The sequence below is a fragment of the Seriola lalandi genome, unplaced genomic scaffold (genome assembly GCF_002814215.2).
Source record: "Seriola lalandi dorsalis isolate HSWRI2012SDOR001 ecotype SW California unplaced genomic scaffold, Sedor1 jcf7180002054501, whole genome shotgun sequence".
Lineage (NCBI taxonomy): Eukaryota > Metazoa > Chordata > Actinopteri > Carangiformes > Carangidae > Seriola > Seriola lalandi.
In genome coordinates, this window is record NW_019525054.1 from 345303 (window position 1) to 369808 (window position 24506).

Below are 24506 nucleotides of genomic sequence, written 5' to 3' on the forward strand. Positions count from 1 at the left end.
AAATTATAAATCAGTTTTATAGATTAAACTATCCAACAGCAGGGCCAAATTATATCATTAAAGGCCCCTGGGGAGAAAAATAAAATGTAGGCACCAACTGACCCTCATCCCGGCAGTGTTGAGGAATGAGGAGCTGTCCAGGGTGCTGCTAACAGTGTTGGGGCGCACTGTTATCTGAAGTGACGTGTGCACTTTAAACACTTATTTTATTTTTTGGAAACCTGCTCTGGAGAGTGATTAGCAAGCTGGAAAGTTTTACTTTGACTTTATTTAAACTTAATTTAGGAAAACAAAGCATTTCCTGCAGACTCTTTTCAGACTAATGGAAGAACCTATAAACACCCTTCAAATATCGATTCCCTCCCAACATTGGGACAGTTAAGAAATAAGCTTTTAAATCTTAATGTTTTTTAATGAAATAGTTTTTATTAGGAATTGATTTTTGTAATTCTGATTGTTTGGTTTGTTTTCTTTCTGCTTGTGTAATCTCTCCATCACTGAAAACGAAGGTCACCCCTGAATGTATGTAAATAAAGGTTGAGGTTGATGATGATGATGACTCTTTTCACTTGAGCTTTTCTACCGAGACAACTCACAATGTCTGCTGTAAAAAAAAAAAAAAATGGTGGGTGACAATGGAAGATATAAGCATACATATAAGCTCCAACATAACATTGAAGTTTGTTCACACTATACTCACATAACTCCAAAACAGTGTTTCAGTCTGAGTTGATGATGGTTTTATTGATTGTGAAAAGGAAATCTACAAACACAGCTTTAGGCCTCCAGCAATCTCAGTCCAACCCCAATCCAAAGGCAAACATCCACTCCACCTGGCCCCATTGGCCGGGGTTTAATAGGCAGAGCTTCATAAAAAGGAAGGGTGGGAGGGACTCGGTGCTGGACAGCCGATCAGCCGACACAAACGAACACGCTGAACACCACCCGGCCGGTCCAGAGGAAGCTGCTCAAGCCTTCCTCTGGGCTGCATGGGCAGAGCCAGGTGCTGGGGCCAATGAACAGTTTCTTTTTCACATGATACATTCACCAACGTGAGACATCATCCACTTTGCCCCACTTCCCCACAGCAAAGCACTCCAGTCAAATGATAAAATACTCAAAGCCCACACACACACATACACATTAACTTGTACTCAATTTTCATTATTTGCTGAATTTGGCAAAATTAATATGGAATGTTTTCTCAAGAATCTTTTCAAGAAACTTTTTTTTTTTTTTTGCATTCAGATAAATTAAAGTCAATAAAATAAATGGATTACAAAGGCAAGGAGTGCAGATCTAATAAAGGGGGGTGGGGGTTAGTAAACCATACTACCCTGAATTTACATTTCATTTCAAATGGTGAAAGGCCTTTTTCAGCAGCTCCTTTCAAAGATGGATAAATAAAGTGGATGCTGTCCATTCCCTCTCCCACTGGAAACGTTGACAGTGATTTTGGTCGGTGTGCCCTCAGCATTTTGACTGAAAAGGGGGATGAGATGGACAGCAACATCAGCACTCACACTAACTCTCTCTCACTCATTCACACACATATACACACACACACACACACACACACACACACACACACACTGGACCAGTGTCAGAGGAGCGGCAGTGTCTATGACAAATTGGGGCTGGGAGCAGGGCTGGTGGAGATGTTGTCCTGATTTGCCGCCTGGCTTCCTCGTGGTGGGACCTCAATGATGCGGGGCTTGTCGATGATGCGAGCGCGGCGGTCGCCTTTCTCCACGATTCCGATTATCCACGCTCCGCCCGCCGCCCCCTGACCTCCAGCTGTGGAGCTCTGGCTCTTCATCTCTGAGCAAAACTTGGCCGCCTGCTCTCTGGGCAGACACACCAGCAGCCCACCTGAAGTAGAGGGGAGGAAGAGCGATGGAGTATCACTATTAAAGGTCCAATATTTTACACTGTTCCTGTGTTTTATTTGAACTGTTAATCCATAAGATATATTTGTGGTTTTAAGTACCACAAACCATCTCAATGTAGTTTTACATCTACTTTCTCAGGCTTCTCTCTGGAGCTCTAGTAACAACATTTCAGTGACTGTTTTCTGAGTGAACAAATAAAAATATAGCAGATTCCAGAAGAAACCAAATCCTGCAAGTTGATCAATGGGTCCAGGTGGGCCGGGCTTGGGACATGGTTGAGAGCGGTGACTGCTTTGTTGTGACATCAAAAAGTAACAGAAGTCCTGACGGCTCATTTTAAGGCTCAGTTTTTGAATACAGGCTGTGTGCGTTTCTGTGTCTCTGTGGAGCGCTTTGATACTTTAACAGTATTAATATAAAACCTAGACCTGCTTTATAATCAAAAGAGACATGGAAATCTCACTTTATACAATATAGGCGCTTTAATCCTTAAATCATGACACTGGCTTCAACTACTCATATCAACACGGTGTGCTCAATCTTGATTGGGTGTTAATCTCAGCGCTCATACCAGAAGTCTCTGCTGATGTGCCCTGAACCAGGTTGAACACGTTTCCACAGGCTTTACTGATGGCAGTCATCTTGGCGATGATTGGTAGGTTGTGGATGACAAAGGCCACCTCGTTCCGTTGCTGTGCTGCCAGGTTGTTGGCGTGCCCCAGCAATCCGAAACCTGTCACATCGGTTGCAGCGTGGGCCTGGAACTTGTGCATTAGGCCTGCCGCTGGAGACAACACATGGACTAACTTTATGATCACAGAACATTTTGAGGGGGAACAAATCTATACAGTAGACACAGGCCAATTCATGTTCAATTGAAGAGATTGTAAAGATTGTAAATTAAATGGTAAATACATCAGTGATGACTGCAGAGGTCAAAGAAATAATGACACAGTGTACCTGTGCGGTTTAGTGTTGCCATGGAGAACATGGCTTCCTGATAGGCCTCTTTAACTTCCTCTTTGGTGACAACTAGCTTGATCTTGTTCCACCTTTCAGGCTGGAAAGACAGATACAAGAAACAAAGATAGGGAAGTGCACATGACAGGGGAGGAACATGTCAGTATACAAGGACAACACTCATGTAACATTCAGTGTGAGCAGAGTTGAGCGGCTCACCTGATCGAGCCACTGGTGAGCGTTCACAGCCACCTGCGTCCCCAGAGGTTTAGTGAGAACCAAGACGTCGCCTGGTACAGCTCCATCCGGCCTGAAAACACACCCCAACATTGTAGACCACGCCCCTTAACTTGGACACATTCATTTCAAGCAATGCACTCGTTATAAATATTTTTGGTACTTGTGAGTTTTTTACTACATGAGATCAGACAGACATTCAGCCACAAGATGAGCTGAGCTTTGTGTTGAGGCTGTTGCAGCTGTCAACAACACAATCAATAAACCAGAGTGCTATAAATGCTTCTACACAACCCATGCTGGCTGAAATTATCATGGTCAAGTATATTCTGGAAGGGGCTGATGAAATGCACCTCTGGGAAATCTCAGAGGTCTCTAACTGAAGTTGAATTGCGTGAGGTGGGTATGTCCTTCCATGAATATTATCTAATCCACAATGTAAAAGTGCACCTGACAAAGAGCCGTGCAGTTTTGACGGACTCACATGATGAACTCGTTGGGCTGGCAGACAACTGATGCCACTCCTCCTACGATGATCCAGGGGTTGATCACAGTCTGGCCGCCTGTCACTGAAGTCCCTCCCTCCTCTGCTGCGTCTCGAAACCCTTGAATCATCAGCGGCATGACCCGCTCACGGTCCTGTGTCATACACACACATACAGACATGAATGGCATGAGACATTTATTCACCTCAGAGAGATCAATATATAGACATGTAAGACAAGTGGAGGATGTACATCAATAGATAAAAGTAAAGTCAACATCTTGGCGTCCACCTGTGAACACACATCATGCTACCTTGTCATTCATCTTCTGGCTGACACTCAGCAGCATCAGCATGTTGTCACACTCTGTGATGCCCATGGCGTAGAGATCACTGAGGACGTTAGCACATGCTATCCTGCCCTGAGAAACAGAGAGAGAAACACAGAGAACACAGGGATATAAGTCACTTACAAATGTATCTCAAACATGATTATTTTTAACAAAGTAGATTTAGGTTGGAACCTGATTTCACTGCATCAGCTCCTGGATAACATTCAGCTTCAAAATGGCTTTTTCTCCCTTTCAACTATTGTCTTTGTAGCTTTGACACAGGAAAACATCAGGCGTTTGTTTTTTGGTTTAAATGAAAACAGGAAAGTGACTGTATTTTTTCCTGTTTTTCTCCTGAGGTGGTTAATGTGAGGCACAACAAACTCCCCCAGAAACTCCTACTCAATTTCTGCCGCTGCACAATAGAAAGTGTCCTGACATCCTGCTGCCCAGTCCGGTACTCTAGCTGCACTGCAGAAGAGAGGAAAGACCTATAGTGAGTGGTGAAGACGGCTTAGTGGGCTGTCGGCTCCCCACTTCCAAACCTAAGTGACATACACTCAGACAACATCAGAGTATCAGATAACATCAGAAGAGACCCTTCACACCCTGGTCACTGCCTGTTCACCACCCTCCCCTCTGACAGGCTTAAGGTTATCAGGGCAGTGACCAACTGACTGAAAAACAACATCTTCCCTAGAGCTATGGAAAAGCTGCTGAACTCATAAGAGAAGTGCGATTACTAACTGTACAATATAACCTATTTTTAGTTAACGAATACATTTTATGCATAACATTTATTATTTTATTCTCCTTTTACTATTTATTCGATTTTTATAAGCAGCTAAGCATAATTGATTACTGCCAAACTGAATTTTGCTGTGTTTTAATATGCAATGACAAAAAGAATCTATCTAATAAACAACTAGAATTGCCACCTCATGGTTGTATACCCCCACCACCAAGTGTCAGGAAATGTGGTCATAACCTCCTCTTCCTGAGTTAGAGCGTTGAATAATGAACTGATGTGTTTTTGCAGAACGCTGTGAAGTCACAGTGACCTTTACCACCAAAATCAAGTTATTTCGTCCTCGAGTCTGAGTCAATGTTTGTGCCAGATTTGAAGAAATTCCCTCAAGATGTTACTGAGATATCGCATACACAAGAACTGCATGGACAACCTGAAAACATCAAGCCTCCAGCCCTGGCTGTCTCCTGTGCAGAGGAATAACAACACAAAAACACAAGCCTTATTTCTGTTTTGTGGATTTTGGACTTTTGTCAGTGTGTGTATGTGCAGTGATTAAATGAAAAGTGCATGCACCCTTGTGGGAGCATGAACACTCAAAGAGAAATTTAGAACTCAATTTGAAAAACTTCTAAGCAACAGCTACGTCAATAACAGACACAAACCTTCACTGTCAGGTTCTTCAGTGATGACAGACTGACTGTACACTGTTTTATGAATGTAAGAGTGACCAGGTACAATATTACACTAATGTAAACAGTGTCAAATATGCAGCATGACGGTCACTTGCACATCCACAAAAGAAGTGATTGTTTAAGTTACACAAGTACCCAAGTGTAACCGTGTGTCTGATGTGGTGTTTTTGTATTTTCCCCTCACACTTAACTGGATGAGTACATCCCCACAATTCCACAAATATCTCTGGGTTTGGTCAGCCTTACTTCCTGGATAGTTTCCCAATGAACAGTGGCAGGGTGCCCAAGTATGTGAGAGCGTCACAGACCGAAAACACCTGCCAGTAACTTACCATCATGTAGGGGTCCTCTACAAGAGGGTAGAAGAAGTCTGTGGTCTGGACCAGTGAGAGTCCTCCATGCCTCAGGGGAATCACACAGCAGTCCATCCCCACACCTACAGACACACCATAATGAGGAGTGAAGGACATGTGCGCAATATTTGGCTACGGGATACAGTACCCTTGCAATAAATATAAACTTGTTTAAAGTGTTCAATTTTTGTTGAGAGTAAGAATATAACTTTAGCAGTTTGTGTGTGTACTTATGTTTTTATGTTACTTATGTACAGTTAGTATTTCTTACAGGACTGTTACATGGTATTGCATTATTGCATGAGCAATACAGAGGTTTGTCACACAGCATTACTACATACTTCACTTTCTGCATAGTACAGATTGCTACATCCCTAAAGAGATAAAAAGAAGAGCAGTGTTTCCACTCAAGGTTGCGAAACAGCTTTACTAGAAGAAATGTTTAATCACGAAGGTGAACTTTGCTCTCAAAGCATCATAATTATTTCTGCTGAATCATACCTACACTTTGGTAATCCGACAACTCACGGAACTTGTGCTCTCTTCCTGAGCTAGCTATAATCTATCATACACATTTAGGATGTGGCATAGTTAGAACTTAAACGTGTATGTAGTTTGTATGTTAACAATTTCGAGAGCTGGTGAAAAAAACAAGTTGTTTTTACTCCCTTATACCTGTCCATCTGTCAAATGAGCTGCAATATCACTTAACACAAGCTAGCATGGTTAGCAACAGTTTCGCTAGCTAACTAACGCTAACCAGCGGGATCTCTGACATGTTTGGGGCATGACGGTTAGCTCTGATAGCTCCGAGTTTGTTCCTTACCGAGTCGGGGGCCGGGCAACTGTTGGCCGAACTCCGATGTTTGGTCTCCAGCCTTCCCTGTCCCGTCGGCCCGGTCCGGCTCCAGTCCCGCCAGGAGTTTGAGCAGAGCCTCCTGCGGGACCTTGCAGCCTCATCCCTTCATGTCCGAGAATGCTGTGAGACGGAACCCGCGCTCCAGGCCGTGCTCCTCGGGTTTGAAAGGCTTGTATCCAGGGGGAAAACAACCCTCGGTTCGCACAGCCTCCGCCGTAGGAGGCGGGGAAGTTGAGCCTGACATGCCTGCCTGTAGACCACTTCAACAACACGACGCCAGTCGCGTACACCGGTAAATAAAGACGCAAGGATGAATGGAGCGTGTGTCCGGCGAGCGCTACGTAACGAGATTGCTGTCAAGGTAACCAAAATAAAACGAGTTCGACTTCCTGTCGGAACTTTCAGCGCAAAAATTCATAGTGCACGAGAGTCACATATCCTCAACTACACACTTACACCAAATGACTTGGACATTCACATTGGTTTACTTCTGTATTGGAAAAATTTCATTTTAACCCATAGCGAAGGCATATACGCCAGAGGTTTAGTAGCAAACGTCTTATTTTGAAGGCGTAATTGATTAATTTGGTCCCTCTCTCTCGTTGTTCAACTTGACGCAGCACAGGACAGTTGTACGTCACTATGTACTCTCATTGTAAGGTGTAATCACTGCTGTATTTTTATTTCATTGTCCTTATTTATATGTTGCATTTTATTTTATATATTTTGTCCATATCTCTATTATATATCTTAATCCAGAAGTTTTGATTGATTGTTTCTTCTATTTTCAATGTTTTAATAAGATTAAATGCAAAATGTTCTGAATAATAAAGTCTTTGTAACTACATTAAATATTGTTCTTTCCACATGTACTACTCTCAGGACACACATGACAGAACACACATAAAGGGCAAATGAGTAACTGATTTATTTCATAAATCATTAACAATTTCAAACCATATTCTTTGCACCGAATGATCTCCAATTACAGACGATATTCACACAAACTGTGAACTAACTTCAATGTGCTTACATTCAGAAAGATAAATAGCTAGGAGCCACAGGTAAAGATCAGACAGAATCAGGGCCACATGGGGGGCTGTGTTGGGTTATGGGTCAGGTCTATCATCAGAGATAATAAAGCAGTGGTGCAGTCAAAGGTGTACACAGGCACAGAACACAGAGAATGGCTACTTTTTCAACAAGAGTAAATCCATCTCTAATACGTAATAATACATGTTTTGAGGTAATGTAGACAAGCAACATTTATGACCAAAACATATTTAAATATAATTTATTATTTAAAGCTCACTAGGTTATTCACATTGTCATGTGTTTTAAGTAAGAGAAGTACCCCGTTTTTGACATGGCATCACTTTAGGACCAATGATTACCGATGTGTACAACATGGATGATGCAGTCAAAGGATACATGCTTAGTCCCCAGTACGTAGTCCCCTCCTCAGCTGCCAGCATGCCACTGCAGTGAAGAGAGACTAGAAATGGGACTGAGGCAAGAAAACAGGGGATCATGTACAAATACTGGTGGAGGTGCATCAGTGTGCCAGAGGTAAGGCACGGGAAGAGGGGAAATAAAAGAAACGGGGGCTGGGAGACAAAAAGGATGACGAGAAGAGGATTGGTTTGCGGAATGGAAAAGCTACAGCAGAAACCGAATCCGTGGAGCAGTTCTAGGAAAATACCGTGCTGATTATCTTGCTGTTGTTCTCGTTTTGCACTCGTTTATACTGTTATCTGATTGCCACTTGTTTTGATTCCAACATATTCAACTTTTAAAATGGAGAATGTATTTATGTTTGTGTGTGTGTGTGTGTGTGTGAGAGAGTAAGGTGCAACAACCAAATACGTTTTTCCAGGCTGTGCCCGGAGCTGGCAGCAAACGCGCTGAATTTCAAAAACGTAAATATACTGTGTATATGTCTGCATGTGTGTGTTGGCGTCATGGTGTGCTGAACTATGCTCATGTTACTGTATACAGTCCATGACATGTATCTGCAGTGTGTCCATATCTGGAGCCTGGTACTGGCACTTTGGACAACATAAATCTGGCAGCTCCTCAGCTCCAGCTGCTCCTTGATCACCGACTGGTACCAAACCCTGATTGCGGAATGAGGGGGCAGGGGGCACTGTGTTAAAAGCTGGCCCGGGGAACACACCTAAAGGCAAAAGAGAAAGAAAAGATGAGAAAAAAAATGGAAAGAATACATTTATAAATACATTCAAAATGAAAGTGGTTACATTTAAATGCTGTACTAAAGTACAATTTTTAGGTATTTGTACTTTAATTGTGTTTCAATTTTCTGTTACTTCATACTTCTACTCCACTACATTTATTTACAAAACATATCACAAGTATATTAATACATGTATTAATATACGAATGAATGAAATCAAATGTATATTGTCCCCCAGAGTGGACACATCAATAACTTATTTAAACAAAAAAAATTGTATTACTTCAAATCTATTTGTATGTTATTTTGAATATGTAGATGTGTGTGTTGGTTGTAATGTACCTTGTGGAGGAGGAATGAGCGGGGCCCGTGGTGGAAAGTCCTCCATGTGCCTCATCTTCATTTGCTCCATACGTGCGCTACAGAGGTGAACACAGACAACGTTCATGGTTAATCACAGTTCAACAAATGCCTAGAAATATCAGTATTTAAAATATATGACTTCAGAAATGACATATCGGTGCCAACAGCCCTGCATCTGAGCTCTGCAGCTGTAATGAAACTGAAGTCACATCAACATACTAATGCAGCATCTAATCAGCAGTTGAGATCTGTCTCTTTAGCCTCCTCAGCAGGGAGAGGAATTCAGTAATCACTGGTCTATGTAACTCTGGATCAGAAATTATCTTTATCTAAACTTCACTCCAAAAAGCAAACTGGAGCACACAGCAAGACAGACTGATGTGTCTGACCTCCCATACTCACATACAGGGAACAAATAATTATCATAATAGAAATACTGAAATGTCCGTGTGTTATGCAGTTTTTTCCCCTTGTTTACCGTGATGCAGCATCCTGTTTGAGCCTTTCAATCTCAGCCTGGGCCTGATTCAGTTGATCTTGCAGCTCCTCCTTCTTCTGGTTCAACTTCTCTCTTGCTTCTCGCTCTGCCAGGAAATCTGCCTTGTAGATCTCAGCCTGAGCAAACACAGTGAGAGAGGGGAGGTTTTATTCACTCTCCAAGGCCAAGTAAGCAAGGGGGTGGTGTTGCTACTATTCTTTCAAATCATCATCCTTTGCTCAAAGGTTGACCTTGGTCATTTTTCCTCCTTTGAATATGTAGCTGTATCACTCTGATGTTCTAATCAAAAGCAACTAATTAACTACAATGTTAATGACTATGGCTGTTTGAAGTGAACTGAACACAATGATTTGAATGTGTAATTTTCCTCTATATATACACCCAACCTGTCAAATGAGTCACTGATGTTTCCAGATGTTGAACAGGTGTGTAAATGTACCTGTGCAGCGAGGACAGGAACAGTCTCCAGGGAGCCTTTCTGTTGCTCCACCTCCTCCTTCAGTTTATCGATCAGATCCTGCTTCAGAGCCAGCGCTCGCTCTGCCTCCTCTAGTCGGCTGCACAGATCTCCTCCCTGGAAGACGAACACACAACACACACATCAGTGTTAAGACATGTGTCCATAAGGTAAGAAGCAAAGCTAAGGAGGGCAAAAGATGTTAATGTGTGTTTTTACCTCACTCTTCAGTTTAGAGTCGTAGTCTCTAAAGAGACATGTGTAGGCGTGTTGCAGCTGTGTCAGTTTTTTTCTGAGAACAAAGGAACAGAATTTTACCTTTCAGAATAAAACAACAAATCACAGGTATTGTGCTGGTAACAGTGGTCAAGAATTTTGAACTAAACCCAGGAGCAGAAACAGTTGACATCAAGTGCACTGCTTTATTATGGACCCTTAGCCCCTTAATTTTAACTAATCTTAATTAGTTAAAATAGTGTCTTATTTCTCGTTTAGAGAAAATCTGCTGACCAACACCTAAATCTCAGGTGCAGTTTGCCAAGTGTTGGTTAAGTGGAGCAATTAATAACCAGTCAGTACACTGCTGTCAGTGTTTGTATGTGTGTGCTGAACTCACTTCTCCTCTGTGACGACATGTCTCTCTGTCTTCAGGGCCTGCTCCAGGCTCTGGGTCTGCAGCAGCAGCTTGTCCATGGCCACATGATGCTGCTTCCTCTGCTGCTCCAGCTCCCGCTCTGCCACCTGCAGGGCCTTCAGCTTACTGCACAGTCTACACACGGGTTAAGAGAGAGAGGTTCACATCAGCACACACCTACAGATGAACACAGAGGAGACTCTATGTACCGTATATATTTATGATGTAACAACTTACTTTTCTTCCAACATTTTGCGTTCATGCTCGCTTTTCTCCAGGCAGCTCTGTCTCTCATTCAGTTCTCCTAACAGGGAAGTTGCCTGAGCTTTCAGAGCCTCACAGTCTTTGGCCAGCTGCAAAAACAAAACATTTTAAGGCATTGGACTAACTTTTAATATTTTAAAGACTGCTTGCTACAGCGCCACCACATGTAACTCTGTAACTTCCTAGGTTGGAAGATTTTGGATTTTAATAGTTCATACCTGAGCACAGTCTTTGTCCTTCTGTTTGAGCAGAGCTTCAGTTCTGTCTCGCTGAGCCGAACTCTTCTGCAGGTAATCAAGCTTCTCCTCCAGCTCCCGATACCTGCAGGAAAAAACAGACTCATAAGTATTCAGACACTTTAGCTCCGGTCCCTCCCATTTTTCTTGATCATCTTTGAGATGTTTCTACACCTTGATTAGAGTCAACATGTGGTAAATACTTATGTCAGTGTGATATCTCACATTTTTTACTTTTTTAATAAATTAGCAAAAATGTATCAAATTATGTTTTGGCTTCCTCGGATACTGAGTTTAGATTGATGAGGTTGAAAATGAACTTAAATGATTTTAGCATACAACATAACAAAATGTGAAAGGGTCTGAATACTTTCTGAATTCACTGTATATGTTTCACTACAATAAATTATCTGAATCACCCCCTTGGCTGTAATCATTTATCATTTTCATATCAAAATTGCAATTTGAAAGTGTGCAATTCTTGATTTGTAAGAGCTGCAGATATGTTTACTCACAAATTATAAGCAAGTGAAAGTTTGCAACTGTGGTTGGCAAATTCACTCAGCTGTAGCTAATTAACATTCATTTTGTGTAGCTGAGGAAGAAGTACTTAGATTCTTTATCAAATCAGCTTACAGCAGATACAGTTCAAAGCTGTCAACAGTAGCATTAGTCTGAGATGCTAAAGTTAGCTTATGTAGCTACAGTTCAGAGCTGTCAACATTAGCATTAAATATTATTGAGAAATGTCAAGTGAACCAGTAATATAATATCTTAATGTGAAATAAACTGGCAAGAAACTTGCTAAGTTGACTTTTTTCTAATTAAAAAACACATCAAAAATAAAAACTGCATTATTTCACCTGAAACTATTCCCCTAAAAACAAGATGAGTTTCCAGTTATGCTTGGTAGAAATGTTGTTTTGTTACACAACAAATACAGGCCTCTAGTTTAATTTTAGAAAATAATGGAAGACCTAACATGTAGTGAAAACACAATTAAGTATTTTCCTAAAATTATTTAGCCATATAGTAAAGTTACAGTTCAAAATTGAAATAATTTCCTTTATTTACTTACCTTTCCAAGTAAAATATTTCGGGAAAACTTTTAATTATTTCATCTAGAGACTGTAGCTGCAGCTTTGAAGTTAAAGTTAAACAGTTAAAATCCTACACTCCTATTATTGATTGATTTGTTTGCCATACATGACACTGGCCTAACAGAAAAAAGTACTTGAAAAAAATCAAAAATATGTCATATTAACAAATAAACAACAACAACAAAATAAAATAAAAAATCACAATGAGTTACAAAGTAAGAGGAGGAGACAGCTTAGGCGGCAGACATGCACACAGTGAGAGAGAGAAAGCCACACAGAGCTTCGGGCTCACCTGCCCTGTGTGGCCTGAAGCTGCTCTGTGAGTTTAGCCAGGCTAGAGCTGGAAGAGGAAACAGAAAGAGAGGGAGGGAGGAGGAAGAAGACTCTCAGAAGTCAGGCTTTTATTAAGCAGCAGAAACGCAGAAATTTAAAAGCATGCAGGTGTCCACATACATGTAAGATTAATCAGTCCAAGAGCTGTAAATGACAGAAAGTTAGTTCAGTGCTGGTAGTTTCAGTATTCTGTGTTAGAGGGGAAACTGAGTCATACCAGTCAGAGGAGTGCTGCGCCTCAGAGCGATGTGGAACATTCTCCTCAGTAACGTTGCTCACCTTTGAAAACAGTCATACAAGTTTTTTAGATCCCAGATAAAGCAGCTGATTCTTATGTCTATCAATTATCATAATATCTCTATTGGTCACAGAAAAACATCAGATCACAGTTGAATGTCTATAAGTTACAGACAAAGAGGAAACAAAAGCCATGAAAAGCAACAGGAGCGAGACTTAGTTCTCTAAATCTTATCTTATCCAAATCAACATTGCTTGATCATACTTTAAAACACAATCTAGTGTTAGACACATGCTTGTGCTGATTTTAAATCCATTATGCAGATAAGTTAGTCTCACTACAACTGGTATTTCCCGTAGCATTTAGCCTTTCAGTTCATATTGTGTAATGTTTGTATATTTTACAGTTTAAATTTGTATCCAAAATCAACTATAATGTGTGTAATTATGGAACGTGTAGGATCCAGTGATTTTGGAGCTTGACTCATACAAGGCAGTGAAAGTCAGGATATCTCAGCCTTTGCTGCTTCAATTTTAAAAGCTTTTGTGTGTGCACTTTATGGCTTTGTTTGTAGTAATTGATTAATTTACAATTAACTAATACAGTTCCACTTTCATTTAAAACAGACAGGGAGATGGGTTAGCTGGAAACTTTCTGAGAAGTAGATACAGTGAAATTTAGATATACAGTGATCAACAACAGCTAATCCAGAGAGGGACTTTCTGTGTTTACTTCTTAAAGATTCAGAGAATCCAATTTACACCCACAACTCCAACTTAAGAGTAAAGTTCACAGAGAAAAGTAACAGAGCTTCAGCGTTACAAAAGAAAAGTGTTCTTGCCTGAGTGACCTCATGTTTAATTATTCATTAGGTTTTCATGACCTATAATAAAATTTTTGTTTATTTAAAAGCTTTTTTCACAAGTCATACTATAAGTAACACTACATTACTGCAGTGGTTACAAGGGGAGAGTTTCTACATGTCGTGTCACCTGTGCCTGCGCCAGTTTGGCTCGTAGTTGGTCAATGCAGCGCCGCATCCGTTCTCTCTCTTTCTCTCCCTCTTCTCTGTCTCTCTCCAGCTCTTCGTTCTTCCTCCTCAGCTCTCTCATCCCTTCCTCCAGTTTTTCTTTATGGCTCTTCAGCAGCTGCAGGAACTCGTTTGCACCTTCCACAGGCTGCGGAGAAAGACGTGAAACATGAAAGAACCAGAGATGAATGGATGCAGAGAGACATGATGATGGGAGGGAAGTGGACAGAGACAAACCACATTCACCCTGGGCTGGAAGGAAGGTAGAAATACACCAAGTCGTAAGATAACACCAACAAAAGGTTTACAGGAGCAGAGATGGATTATAAAGAAAGATCAATCGGTGATTATTAACAGTGCTGGCATCTGTGTATTAATCAAGTAGGAAGAAAATTTATTTTTGGTGTGCAACATCCATTCAATCCAGCATTCCTGCTCAGAAGTCAGAGGATGAAACCTGGACGACCTCAAGATTTAGACTGCCAATTGTAAATATAATAATGCCGCTGGTGTCAAGTTCTTAATTGGAACATTTTTAAATGCTGCATAGTGATCAGTCACAGGTTGTCCAGTCGCTTTTTTCCGAGTAGGAAGTCCGGCTTTATGACCTTCCTGAATGTGATGACAGATAAGTAGGGGTGACATCTAAAACTAATTACATCGGGATGCAGTGAGCAATCTCACCTGGCCACTTTCCCTGCCCATCACCTCCCCCAGTACCTCTGAAAATGAGGTGGGGGGAGTGGGGAGGGGGCTACTCAAGGAGCTATGCACACTCGCACCGCCCTAGACACACGGACAAACCTGTTAGATGGAAAATAAACAACACACATCCAAACTAAAAACCAAAAACATCCTCACACATCTTACCAGGCTGCGAGGTGGCGTGGTCTGTGTGTGTTGATCCGTCTCTTCAACTCTCTTCTTGTCCCGCTGATCTAGAGTCTGAAAGACACAACGGAAACACGTGGGTCCAATGTCCACTGGAAATATATTAGAAGTAGAACAGCTATTCTTCAGCAGATGTAGTTTGGAGCCGTTTTTCCCACATATAAGCTTATTACATACATGTTTGCTCACTTAGATGTAGTAACAGATGCCTTGTGGCTGTACCTTCATGACAACCTGATCAGCTTTCTGTGTGATCATTTTAAATGTCAGTAAGTGCAATAGCACAACTCCTCTGCTCTCATTAACCTGTATTTATGTTTATTTCATCAGATGATTTGAGCATCAGTGCAGCAGCTTCAGAATGACTGCTGGTAAATGAGAACAACCTTGTTGTTAGTTTGGCTATAAAAGAAAGAAGGGACGGAACAAACATTTAACTGGCTGAATCACAGCAGATAACTAGTCTACGTCATGCGCAGTTCTGTTGTTTGCCAACTGAAAAGAGGATGAAGGAGACAAGATGTAGTCACAGGAAAACCATCTGCTTCCCTTAAGTCACTTCATTTTTTCCTTCTCTTTCTGCTTCATTCTCTTTTTCTCTTGCTCTTGAATTACATTGGTAAAAAAAAGTCAAATGGCCAATGCCAAGGCCTGGTGGACATTGGCAGTGGATCCTGCAGCCATGATGTTGGCTGTTACACTCATTTCTGTCCACATGTTATCTCCAGCTGTAAATTTCAAAAGGTCTGTCTTTTGAGTTACATTTGCATTTCACCACACATCAGATATGTGCTTATAAATGTGGCCAAATTACAGCAACTATTACAGATGCAATAGGAACCAATGTGTAAACAAAACATGAGCATGCAACTAAAACAAGGTGAAATAATATATGCTGTGACCTCTGCATACACATGCCAATACAAGATTATACAATAAATAGTGGAAGCTATGAAATGGTGCAACTAATAAGTTAAAATGTAAAAACACCTGACAATGTGTAAATAAAAGGAAGCTGAAGTGTGAATCTCTAACCTGTGGTCCTTCGAGTGGACCGTTCCTGGCTGGGCGTCCTTGCAGGTCTTCGGTTTGGCTGGAGCTGCAGCAGTGGTTAGAAGAGGAGGTCGGACCACTGACCAGGCTCTGTAAGGAGTGGTTCTCCTGGGCCAGCCTCTCCACCAGGGCCCTGGCCTCCTGGAAACGAGAGCTGAGAAATTCTCTTTCCTCTCTTGTCCTTCGCTGCCATCCCTCCATCTCCTCACAGCGCTGACGCAAGGCCAGGTTGCTCCGCCGCAAGGCCTCTGGAGGACAGAAGGGTGAAGGTAAAAGGAGAAATTGGAGACTGATATGTCAAAGCAAGAAACAAGTTCTACAACAGGTAAAGTCAAATACAAGGCGGCCACAGATTAAACCAATATTATGATGAGAAACTAGAAATAGGCAGTTATTCTAATTTTGTGGTGGATCTGTAATGTTGGGATTTCCAGGAGACACTATGTAAATATTGAACGATAAAATAAAACATTGTTCCTCTTACAAATGAAACATTGAATTTGTGTTACTTTGAATACACTCAGTGTTTTTCTGCAACAGACTAACTTGGTCTGGGACAATACAGTCTATGGGTACAACCATTAGCTTATGGTAGCTAATGTTAGCAAACATTACATAAACATTGCTGTGTTACTGGGTCACAGTACAGGTTTTGTGACTCTTATTTATTGTTACTGTAAGTATCAGCATTATTATTATTATTATTAGATAATTGCCACACACTGAAATGGTGAACTAATCAGCAATAAAACACAGTTCAGCCCATCACTCAGGGTTTTTGTTACTACAACCTTCCTTGGTCTGGTATGACCAATAGCATAACACTGAGTCAGTTTCCTGACTGTATGACTTTTCTTTACAACTTAAATTAAATGTTGAAGTCAGTAATTAGTCAAACACATTTCTCAGTCTGATACACCCAGGGATTTTTCCAGCCTCAGTCTTACTGGTATAACTGGTATAGGTCTTACTGGTATAACCAGTAGGTTATTGTGGCTAAAGATAGATTTTAGAAAGATATTGCTGAGTAACTTTCATTACTGAATCAGTTTGCTGACTTTATGATTCATCTCCACCTGTGCTACTGTTGCACTACATTTTAGTAATGTCCACTCGCTGCCCCAGTGGCGACTGTTTGGCAAGAGTTACAAAGGCTTGTAAGCCTCAGCCGCAGGGGGGACAGCAATTGGTCCAGTAAGTTTAGAAGTTTCTTGAGTCCACATTTTGAATGGTCCATAACCAAGACACTGATCCTAAGTTGCTGTTGACGATTGGCCTTGTGCTAATAAACAATGAATGTCTCTAATTTTGTACGGCTCACACATACACACTACTTTCTCATTATCCTCTCTTGAAATGATACTTTGAACTCACTATTTATTGTTCCACCGTTAACACCATCCTGCACCACCACTGCTAAAATGCTGTTTTGAGTCCATTCCAATAATGCTTGGACATATCAAATGCTGAGATATACTGTGCTTAAAGTTAAGTAAATATTTCTTAATTTATTTAAAATATGGGACTAGGTCTTACCTCTAAGCTGCTGGTTATCACCCAGCAACCTGGTCACCACTTCATTGGCAGCAAGCTCTGGTGGGACCCTGAGGGCCCCTCCACTCTCCTCTCCTGACATGTCCCACTGCATTGGGCCATCAGGTTGGGGCTGCACCATCCCTAGAAAAACACATGCACAGTGATATAGATATACATACAGATATTGAACTGTTACTAACCCAAAGCATCGCCGCAGCGTGCCTGCATCCATGCCTGCAGACAAATCGTGTAGCGCGCCTCGTAGGCGGCCTGAGACAGTAACTTTTACTTTCAATTTAATCCTTCGTCAAAATCCTGGTCCCTGTTCTGTCTGAGGCCACCTGTCCTGATTGACGGGCTTAGTCTAATGACTCACTGGTTTAGTGGCAACACTCTTCTTTGTGCTGTAAACCTTCGCACAGGTACCGGTGTACCGGGCGGGAGGAAAACATTACGTCATCCCCAGTAACATGAGGCACGCAGCTCAACTGAGACACAAAGCTTGTTTTTTATAAATTAGTTTACAACATAGACAAAAGTAAAACACTACTCGTCAGCTTCATTAGTGTCATATGATCAAAAGCACATGACCAACTCACATTTAATAAAGCTAACGTTACATCGTGTTGTTTTCTCCCCCGCAGTGACACAGGATCAAGCCTGTCCTCACTACACATTACAAATTAATTTGACAGCTAACGTTAGGACAACACAGGTACGAAACTCCACTTACCCACTCCTTTTTCAGTTGTGTTGTCCGGAATAACAGGCACCCAGGCTGTCATTTACATACAGCCTGTTAGTGAGTGTACCTAACGTTATTTAGGCAACGTTAGAAACCTGGTTGATGCTAGATAGCTAGCGATTTAGCTTATGAGCTAGCTAGGAAGATTTAGCAAACCAACAGCTGAGTAATCTCAGGCACTCGTTGACTGACATAAACTCCGATCTACATCAACGAATTGTATATCTCCCTAAATTCATTTAGCTAAATCTCATAACGTTATCTCAATACTCTGTTTGATTTTAGGATGGATTGAGGTTATCTGTCTTAGCCGAGGCGACTGTTGTTAGCTCAGGAAATGCATAGAGTTAATTTTCCCTGAGTTTAGCCTGTTAGGTAGCACTTCCTCTCAGGCTGCAAACACAACCCACTTTGTTAAACCTCACAAATCTTACAAATCACTTCACCAAGGATAAAGACCTACCCTTACATGTAGCATGAAACTCTCTTTTTCTATTGGTATGATTGAATTCAACAAACAATTTATTATTCCAGGCCATATTGTAAGGCTTAACTGAACAACATGTTTGTTAAGAAATATTTTAAATGTATATACATTCTGTGACATATCAGTCTTGACTCATAGTCCCCTTCATATCTTATTCCGGGCTGTTCGACTACATTTCACTGCCTTCATCAAGATTAATGATGATTTTTTTTCTCATGAGACAAAACATATTAGTGTAAAACAATGCAGTTAAATTACTATTTTCTGCGGATGCTTTATTGGTTTTCTGCTCCATACATTTTTATACACTCCCAAAATTGTTTTGATAGAAGCATTAAATTGTGATCTTGTTTTAAAACTATGAATGCTGTCATAAACTGGTCCCTGTTATTTATTCAAATTATGAAATAAAATTGTCTCCTCTGTTAGTGTGGAGGGTGTCCATACTCAGAGTGAGTGCTGCCTGAAAAGCTGAACTGAGGCGAGAAAAATCCCACTTCTTCAGGAAATCCCCCTTCCTTCTTCCGCAGTGAGGGATGACGTCAGCCGGCAGCAGCAGCAGAGCTTCCTGTGCTGATGTGCGCAAAGCGAAAGAGGCTGCACAATGCTCTCTACCCCCGCTGCTGGACTTCTTTTCACATTAGCTTGGATTTATCCAAGTTACGCTCTCTACTTCCACATAGGAGAGACGGAGAAAAAATGCTTCATTGAGGAAATTCCGGACGAGACCATGGTTATTGGTAAGATGCTACGGGGTCGTTAGCTGGACGCAGCTAACTAGCAGTGCACGCTAACAGCTGGCTGCAGGAAAGATGCTGCACTGAATATGACAGAAAAACATCGAGTTCATAGCGTCCAGGCTGCTTACAAGTCCCAAAGTGGAAAACACTGAAGGTTTCTGTAGCTGCTGGTGAACCTCTTAACACTAGCATAGCTTTTCTCAGTGAGCGACAGCATCACAAACACCTGAGTGTGTGTTTTACATTCAGAATGATAATTGTAGTAAATGCCCCAAAGGCACAAAATTCAATGGTTGACTTATGTCATCGTGTTTTAAGAAACAGAGATAAAAAGTGCAATTAAATGTTAAGTTACCCTTTCCTCACAACAGCTGTTCAGCTCCAGGTCCAAACCTCACAGTAAATCCAGTATTTTCCACCTGAAACCAAAGCGGATATTGTTTTTACAAGACTAATATTGTGATGAGTAACAATTTCCATCAGAAACTTACCATCATTCCTAAGAAACTGCACCGCCCACATTCTGTTTATCTTTAACCTTCACACCACAGTTAAATATAAACCCTGTGTTTATATGTTTAAACACTGGATGAGAATGTGTCTAAATGGAAAGATGGTGTTGCATTTAGGGTTGAGGGTGTATCACAGAAACTGTTCCCAATGAAAAGGTTTTTATTTAATACCACTTGTGTGTTTTACCTGCCATTAGAATTACTGGATACTTTGATATTTAACAGGTGATGAAAATTCATGTACTGGGGAATAGCTCTGTTTTCATATCAACATTAAACATAATTTAACATTTTAAATGCTGCTATGATGAATATTTCTATATTATTTATTTTAAGATTTACTCTCAATACAAAATACAAAAGCTCTGGTAAACCCACTGTACTGGACTGATAGACCGCGCTGGTTAACAGTAGTGGAGACCAAAATAGAGCTAATAGAAGAGTCAATCTCACACTTACATTCATCATGTGGACAGAAGCACAACTCTAAATGAATGCTAATGTTGCTCTGTGTCTGCTGGATGTGTGAATAAGCAGCTGTGTGTGCTTGTTTACATGTTACTCCAAGATATAGACTGAGTGGGTCATTTTACAGTTACATATTACATATTTTGTCACTGGCAGTCAAAATGTGTAATATGTCACTGCCACTGGCATTTCTGTCCTACAGTTTGTTACCTGGCCTACACATCTGTAATTAAACAAGTAAAAATATTGAGCTGATTCTGACGAGCTTCACACATGAAGGCTTGGTATAGGCTCATAAGAGTTAGTTCTGACATTATCAAAGCGGAAACTTTCCATTTACATAAACATTGCATCAAGTTGAGGTTGCACACATTTCGAAAACTTAAACTGCAGTTAATATTCTCACATTGTATTTTTCCAGTCATTTTTCTTCATCTTTGTATGTTTAATTGTATTTGATTTACTTTTCATCCTTTATCACTTTGTGTTTTTATATATCTGTTACTGTAGTTACATTGTGTTGAATACCTTCATATGCTACGTTTAATATTTCAACTAATAATAATTCTGCCACTATGTTACTGAGTGATTCCTGGATGATCTGATTGCGTGTGTCTGTGATGGTGTGTCTGTTTGACAGGGAAGTACAGGACTCAGCTGTGGGACAAGCAGACCAGTTCTTTCCTCCCATCCACCCCCGGCCTTGGGATGCATGTCGAGATCAAGGATCCAGATACAAAGGTAAGGACAGAGGAGGTCGTAACATAAAACCTACCCACATGCATAGAAACAGAATCTAAAGATTTCTTTCTTACAATTCTCCCAGATTATCCTCTCTCGTCAGTACGGTTCAGACGGACGGTTCACCTTCACCTCCCACACTCCTGGAGAACATCAGATCTGTCTGCACTCCAACTCCACCAAGATGGCTCTGTTTGCAGGTGGAAAACTGGTATGAACATAGTCACTGCTGGGATTTTTAACTGGTTGACCTGTTATTTCCCTCCAACATGTTTCACACAAATAGTGATTACTCTGGCTCTGAGCCAAGTAATCTTCTGATTGGCTGACTGTTTTCTGAGTGATTGAATAAATATATAGCAGATTTCAGTGAGAGACACTGAGAGAAACCAAATCCTGCAAGGTTGGATAGTGGGTCCAGGTGGGCTGGGCTTGGGGCATGGCTGAGGGCAGTGACTGCTTTGTTGTGACATCACAAAGTTTCAGAAGTCCTGACAGCTCGTTTTGAGGTTCAGTTTCTGAATACAGGTGCATTTCTGAGTGATTTGATACTGTCACAGTATTAATATAGACCTAGACCTGCTTTATAATAAAAAAAGACATGGAGAATCCACTTTATACAATATGGGGCCTTTAAATCAGGCTTACATCAAATTCTGTTTAATAAAGCTGATGAGAAAAAGGAGAAATGAAAAAGAAAGTTAAAAACAAAGAAGCCTTTAATGGATTTTGAAGTCAGAATTGTTTTTTTTTTACCTGCAGCCACAAAGGTCTTAAGGTTTACACAAACCTTTAGGTCTGATCTCAAACAAAACATCTTCTAAGCTGTATGAAACTTTATGAAACTAATTCATGGCAGTTTTTTCTGAGCCCTATCTGACAATTATTATTTGTTTAAATGGCCACAGAAAACAGGCGTGTAGATTTCAAACTATCTGTTTCCTGATGTTGTAGAGAGTGCACCTGGATATTCAGGTCGGGGAACATACCAACAACTACCCTGAAATTGCAGCTAAGGACAAACTCACTGAGCTGCAGCTACGAGTCCGACAGCTTCTGGACCAGGTCGAGCAGATCCAGAAGGAGCAAAACTACCAGAGGGTCAGTAAAAAACACGTGTGCACCATGTCGAGGTCACGGGTTTACTGCTAAGTTAAGTAGGTTACAGTTGCTGTTTATACTATGACTTCACTCGGTGTCGTCTTTCACAGTACCGTGAGGAGCGTTTTCGCATGACGAGCGAGAGCACCAACCAGCGCGTCCTCTGGTGGTCCATCGCTCAGACGCTCATCCTCATCGTCACTGGGATTTGGCAGATGAAGCACCTCAAAAGCTTCTTTGAGGCCAAGAAGCTGGTGTAATAATCTATGTGTGCATCTGGAACGACGTAAACACAAGCAGACAGACTTGACTGACAGGAACAGAGAGACGCCCACAGAAACACCCAGGAGGAGACACGTGGTCTTAATATCAGCCATAAATGGTACGAGCAAATTCACGATCCTCAGCAATGTGTTTTTTTTTTTTCTTGTTTCAAGATATTGTTATTTTTCCGTTAGCAACAACAGAATGGCTTACCCATTGCAAATTCCTTTCTTGTTGTGTTCATTATGTTTTCACTGGACATGTCATTTTCCTGTCTTCCTGTGCAAGAAGAAGCAGAGACAACATTAGCGACCTGAGGTTGTGTTTTTAAGATCGTACAGGAGTGAATGACTGCAGCAGTAGAAACATAACAATGAGAATGTTACAGCTGTTTCTATGTTCACCAAGTGGTCACACTTATGCAAATATTATACAGGCAACGATTCCTCATATGTGCGCTTTATAACACTATACTTGAACCCCTGCGTTTAACATTTATAAGTAGTACGTAATAATAAATGGTTCATAACACCCTGAAATATAGATGTAAGTTTAATGGAGGAAATTTTAAGTGTTGATTAATGTATTTGTGAACAGTTTTAACCTCCTATGAAGCATCTGCAAATGGTGAATAAACAGTTAATTATCTTTAATAACAGTATAACATAGCTGTGATCATATTAATGACACACAATAACACACTAACAAGTCCTCAGTGTGTTACAAAATGTATTACCTGTTTATGATTGTGTTGATCTTGATTTTAAAGGTCCCATATTTTACACTTTTACAGTTTTTTACTTGATGTGTTGATATCCATAAGAAGATATATTTGCAGTTTTAAGAATCAAAAACCATCTTGATGTTGTTGAGCCAATTGACTGTTTTCTGAGTGGTTGAATAAAAATATAGCAGAGTTCAGTTGAACACACAGAGAAAACAAATTAAATCAGGCTTACTTTAGTAAATTCTGTTTCACAAAGCAACTAGAGTTACCATGGAAACACAGTCTCTTCTCTGAACCTAGACCTGATTTATCAGCAAAAAAGACATTGAAATCTCACTTTATACAATATATGGGACCTTTAACTCAAAGTTCAATTACTAGTTATTACCTGGGGCTTTCAGCCACATCTTGTGTCCTTCATCAGATAATAGTGTTTGTTCAGTTGTGATGGAGGGTAAAAGAGTATCTGTAAATAAACAACACATACATGAATTCATTAATTCAATCCAATCATTCATTATTATCTGTTTATGCACCAGTTCCTGATGTTTCACAGCACAAATACATTGATAACCACTTTAAATGTCTTAATATCTGATTACAACTACATTAATTTGTTATAAACCATTTATTTTGTGCTTAGAAATGTGAAACGGGGTCAAACTGAACTGTTACGTCCATCCTTCTACCGACTGTATATAGTTTCTAGCTTGAGTCCAGTGTCCTGTATATTTTACCCGAGCTTGGTCTGTAGATACAGTTTGTGATACTCATCTATGAATAACAGGAGTCTACTGTATGTTGTAAATAACAGGTAAAGCCTATTGACTGTCCTGTTCATTTTCTAATGCCTTTTACATGGATTGAATGAGTCTTTACATTTGTTTTATTTGTGTCACCAGTTCTTTTTGTTTCACCAGAACTTATTTATTGAGCTGTCGTAACCTGTGTTTTATTGCTGAGCTTTAGCAACATTTACTGTAATTTTCAGCGTTTTAATACTTTTACAAGTCCTGTTAATTTAGAGGAAGAACTTCATATCATTGGAGAGGAACAAAGTAATTTTTTTACATTCAAAGTTTAGACTTAGGTCCAATTCTTGAGATGCAATATGTTTGGGAACTAAATTCTTTTTAAAATGGTTAAAGTAACACTTATTAAAGTATTCCAGTTTTTACTGTGGTCCAGATGTCACCTCCATGAGCTTAATAAAGAAACTTTGGCCAAACATCTGTCTGATCATATTATCTTTGCCGTAAAGGTCCCATATTTTACACTTTTGCAGTGTTTTATTTGAATCCATTTTTACTCCATATTATTTTGTTCCATAAGA

General features: G+C 40.5%; 3 protein-coding genes across 7 annotated transcripts; 1 reads left to right on the forward strand and 2 right to left on the reverse strand.

Annotated features, from left to right (window-relative positions):
• Positions 1-723: 723 nt before the first annotated feature.
• Positions 724-6902, reverse strand: sephs3 (selenophosphate synthetase 3). Its single transcript, XM_023413023.2, has 8 exons — positions 6528-6902; positions 5681-5784; positions 3888-3995; positions 3574-3728; positions 3072-3162; positions 2853-2952; positions 2464-2676; positions 724-1872 (listed from the first exon to the last, which is right to left on the reverse strand). The coding sequence occupies exons 1-8, from the start codon at positions 6802-6804 to the stop codon at positions 1622-1624; spliced, it is 1299 nt and encodes a 432-aa protein (XP_023268791.1). The 5' UTR covers positions 6805-6902; the 3' UTR covers positions 724-1621.
• A 562-nt stretch (positions 6903-7464) lies between these two features.
• On the reverse strand, positions 7465-21242 carry ikbkg (inhibitor of nuclear factor kappa B kinase regulatory subunit gamma). Of its 5 annotated transcripts, XM_087175791.1 has the most exons (17): positions 21156-21242; positions 19716-19779; positions 17389-17529; positions 15835-16100; positions 14779-14853; positions 14593-14694; positions 13871-14056; positions 12858-12919; positions 12600-12647; positions 11190-11292; positions 10945-11060; positions 10690-10842; positions 10293-10365; positions 10056-10190; positions 9596-9732; positions 9097-9173; positions 7465-8736 (listed from the first exon to the last, which is right to left on the reverse strand). In XM_087175791.1, exons 3-17 carry the CDS (start codon positions 17525-17527, stop codon positions 8546-8548), a joined length of 1863 nt encoding a protein of 620 aa, XP_087031917.1. In that variant the 5' UTR covers positions 17528-17529; positions 19716-19779; positions 21156-21242; the 3' UTR covers positions 7465-8545. The 5 variants fall into 5 exon arrangements, with proteins under 5 accessions (XP_087031917.1, XP_023268782.1, XP_023268784.1 ...); XM_023413014.2 differs by lacking the exons at positions 19716-19779; positions 21156-21242 and adding an exon at positions 18122-18485; XM_023413016.2 differs by lacking the exons at positions 14593-14694; positions 19716-19779; positions 21156-21242 and adding an exon at positions 18122-18485.
• tmed4 (transmembrane p24 trafficking protein 4) lies at positions 19118-24401 on the forward strand. Its single transcript, XM_023413018.2, has 5 exons — positions 19118-19360; positions 20981-21081; positions 21167-21292; positions 22036-22182; positions 22293-24401. The coding sequence occupies exons 1-5, from the start codon at positions 19225-19227 to the stop codon at positions 22440-22442; spliced, it is 660 nt and encodes a 219-aa protein (XP_023268786.1). The 5' UTR covers positions 19118-19224; the 3' UTR covers positions 22443-24401.
• Positions 24402-24506: the final 105 nt, after the last annotated feature.

Excerpts from the sequence above, each read along its gene's own strand:
- tmed4 (XM_023413018.2), top strand. The coding sequence starts at position 19,225 with ATGCTCTCTACCCCCGCTGCTGGACTTCTTTTCACATTAGCTTGGATT. Across the intron at positions 19,361-20,980 it reads GGACGAGACCATGGTTATTG|GGAAGTACAGGACTCAGCTG; the intron begins GTAAGATGCTAC and ends TCTGTTTGACAG. Across the intron at positions 21,293-22,035 it reads TGTTTGCAGGTGGAAAACTG|AGAGTGCACCTGGATATTCA; the intron begins GTATGAACATAG and ends CTGATGTTGTAG.
- ikbkg (XM_023413014.2), bottom strand. The coding sequence starts at position 18,173 with ATGACAGCCTGGGTGCCTGTTATTCCGGACAACACAACTGAAAAAGGA. Across the intron at positions 16,101-17,388 it reads TGATAACCAGCAGCTTAGAG|AGGCCTTGCGGCGGAGCAAC; the intron begins GTAAGACCTAGT and ends TCTGTCCTCCAG. Across the intron at positions 14,695-14,778 it reads CCACGCCACCTCGCAGCCTG|GGCGGTGCGAGTGTGCATAG; the intron begins GTAAGATGTGTG and ends CCGTGTGTCTAG.